This window comes from Olea europaea, unplaced genomic scaffold (assembly GCF_002742605.1).
Source record: "Olea europaea var. sylvestris unplaced genomic scaffold, O_europaea_v1 scaffold990, whole genome shotgun sequence".
Lineage (NCBI taxonomy): Eukaryota > Viridiplantae > Streptophyta > Magnoliopsida > Lamiales > Oleaceae > Olea > Olea europaea.
In genome coordinates this window covers 21199-24389 of record NW_019268410.1, presented here as the reverse complement: position 1 = coordinate 24389, position 3191 = coordinate 21199, and the positions used below count along the sequence as shown (strand labels likewise).

The window sequence follows — 3191 nt, the reverse complement described above, 5'->3', positions numbered from 1 at the left end:
GGGAGTGGGGGTTGACCATCTTTTTCTCAGAACTTCTCGTTTCTTGTCATCTCAACATGCTGATGTACTAATTTCATCAAGTGCTAATGAATCCCATTCCGATCTTACATCTGATATATGAAATTGCTTATTGTGCAAAAACAGCAGTGGTGTTGAATGTCGTTACGACTAAAGTACTGATATTCTGATGATCGTATATATGGACCAGAGAAAAAAGTACATGAAAACAATTGTAATATTATGAAGCAAGCAAAGTAATTGCAGTTTTTAGTTTAATCCTTCACATATCTTTTTGATTTTTAATCTTCATTTTTGAACATTCACTCGAATATACCACAAGAGAAGGTATATACTATGTTTTTCGACTTGTTACTAAACTTGTTGAAATGAAATATAACTGATAAAAATCCTCTACAACCTGTTACTGATCATTATCAAAATGACTGCTGTTTGACTTTATTATCTTTTATTTTGGGGGATTCTAGTAATACATTATATGACTTGCTGACTTGATAATAAACTTTATATTATGTCTTCTACCTACATGATTGTCTTCATTTTTCCCCATCACTATCTTTATCTGCTGAATTATGCCTTCTCATACTAGAAACAAATGACAAAGGCGACTGCTTAGTCCAGCGTCTTATGTCACACGCCTTCTTCAATAATTTCTTCTCCTTCCCTTGTCTTCTCTTTGTTATTGCTATTGCAAGGTCATTAGGGAACAACGTATGCCAAACGAAGGCGTGAAGAAGGGTGGACACAAACATTATGGCCACCATTGTTGATGACATGAGGGAGAGGGCCATAGCAAGGCCCTTGCTTATTACAGTAGGCGCTTCCTCTGCATACTTGATGGTTGCTATTGAAGCTGTTGTCATGGGGAAAGTGTAAGACCACCATGCCACAGAAAACCTGAAAAGAAAATAAAGTTAGAAAAATTAATATGAAATCATTTTTTTTCTATGCAAAAATTATCTTCATATATATACAGATCGGAGTTACAAGTTTTTTGGTATTGCTTATAACCTATGATTCCTACAGAACGTGTGCTAATAAGTGGTTATTAATATTTTGGTCCTATGAATATGTGAATTATAAGTATGTTTCAGTAGCTTAAATAATTTAAGCTTTGCTAAACGTAGTAGTTGATGCAAACCTGATCCGGCTGTTTCAGAGGTGCCACAGACGGAGATACCTGTCTTCAAATAAGAAAGAATTCAGATAAAGAGGGTAAATTACCTGAATCCTCTAAAGAAGTTGATACGTACAACCAGCGACGAATAGAGAAATAATGCGATGAAATAGCATGTCCTTGCCAAGCCATCGAATTCTCCATAAATAGCTCCCCAAGCAATGCTTGCTGCAGCAGGAGTTGCAATGAACATGGAGTATACAGGGTGAAGTTCCTTAGGCAAAGCTTCACTTGTGGGCAATCTCTGATATAATGTGACAAAGACAACAAGATAATGTGCAAATCCAATTGCCCATAGAAATTTTCCTGCTTCTTTCCACCCAACTTTTGCTGCCAAAATTGCTCCTACAAAATTCCCAACTACCGACAGATGAGAAGATGGATTTGCCACTTTGCTAAGTCTTCGTTTTCCTCCGGAAAGCCACTGTCCGTAGATTTTTAAGTCGAGGAAGACGATTGGTGCAATGAAGGCTACCCAAATAGCTGGATTCAAAGTTTCTGGCGAGATCACTGGTGGTGCTCCAATGGCTAAGAACATGCAGACAACCCAAGGGGCGAAGAAGAAGTTGACTCTAACGGGATGAAAGTATTCTCTTTTCACAGCTTCGAAATAGAATATGCATTTCAATGCATAGGTAATGAAGACTGCAACAAGGACACTTAAGGCTAATAGCCAGATTGCTAGATTGATGAAGGGTGTAATGTGGAGGAATTTGGTGGCTGGACTCGTAGAGAGGGCGCGCCAAAGGACGGCTTGGCTACTAAGGCCTAGGCACATACCGAAGCAACCTATGGGGAACCGGAGAAGGAAGGGCCATTTCTCATCTTTGGGCAGAAGAATGTCCTCTGAATCCTGCAAGAAAATTCATCACTGACACATTGATTATGAAAATGTTAATTATACTATCGAGTCTTGTTTAATACTACATATTAAAAATGTCCTACAGACGTACCTTGACTTGATCGAGTTCTGGTCCAGTAAGAGCAGCAAAATATCTTCCAGCAGGAACACTTCTGTTAACAGATTCATCAAACTCACCTGCTGAAACATCATTATTCTGAGGTTCAACCCCACTCTCCTTTCTCAAAGGTAATTTTGAGTTCTGTCTAACAAGAGCAGATTTTGTTCTGAATATGTTGAAGTCTCCTTTTCTTCCTTCTATTCCAACTCCAAGAGATGATCCAAATCCTCCAAAACTTTTTCCACTTCTTGGAAGAGCTTTTCTTTCATCTTTCTCTTTCAACTCTCTGTTGAGCACTGAAAAGCCCGTCTCCAACGAGACTTGCCTGCTGAAACTCTTATGTTGTCGCTTCATTTCTCGCATTTTGATCTGTTTATTGTTAACATTCTTGTCTGTTTTATGATCAGCCATTTTTCTGATCTTATTTTCTTTGTGTTCTTCTTCTTCTTCTTCAGGTAACACTTCATGGATATCGACAAAATGTGTTTTGAGAGATCTAGGAGAGGTTGCTCTGAGATCCATTTTGCTTATCTATGGTTTAGAAATGTTCGAGTTCAATAATACTTGATGTTAAATAAGTTTACGCACTTTACTCGTATTATTTTCTTATATGAGTAAGACAGGATCACGAGAATGCTGAAGGTAAAGAACTTCTTTAAATGGTGGTGGTTGTCTGTTTAGCAGATTGAATAGAAACCATTACTTTTTTTCTTTTTTCTTTTTTTACTGCAAAAAGTGGCACTTCGAGGAGGGTTTCTCGTGAGATATAAACACTTTGTGGTTAAAGTGTTAATTATACCAATTTGGAAGAAAACATTATATGGCACAATTGAGAAACTAGGTATCATAATATCACGGGTCCTAAAGACTAAGTTGCCACTTGACAAGGAATGGATGGCGAGCTTGATGTTCACCAATTAATTTCTCGACTCAAAATGAGGCTAGGAGGTTGGGTGTCCAAGCCATGCTAGCACAATGGGAGCATACACTTGAAAAACAAAGTTTGAGAAAGAATCACAAGGATAATTGCAAGG

General features: G+C 37.9%; 1 protein-coding gene across 1 annotated transcript; it reads right to left on the bottom strand.

Moving 5' to 3' along the window:
• Window positions 1-217: 217 nt before the first annotated feature.
• LOC111392851 (guard cell S-type anion channel SLAC1) lies at window positions 218-2736 on the bottom strand. The gene is made up of 3 exons (XM_023018245.1): window positions 2149-2736; window positions 1243-2048; window positions 218-915 (listed from the first exon to the last, which is right to left on the bottom strand). Exons 1-3 carry the CDS (start codon window positions 2677-2679, stop codon window positions 555-557), a joined length of 1698 nt encoding a protein of 565 aa, XP_022874013.1. The 5' UTR covers window positions 2680-2736; the 3' UTR covers window positions 218-554.
• Between the last annotated feature and the right edge of the window lie 455 nt (window positions 2737-3191).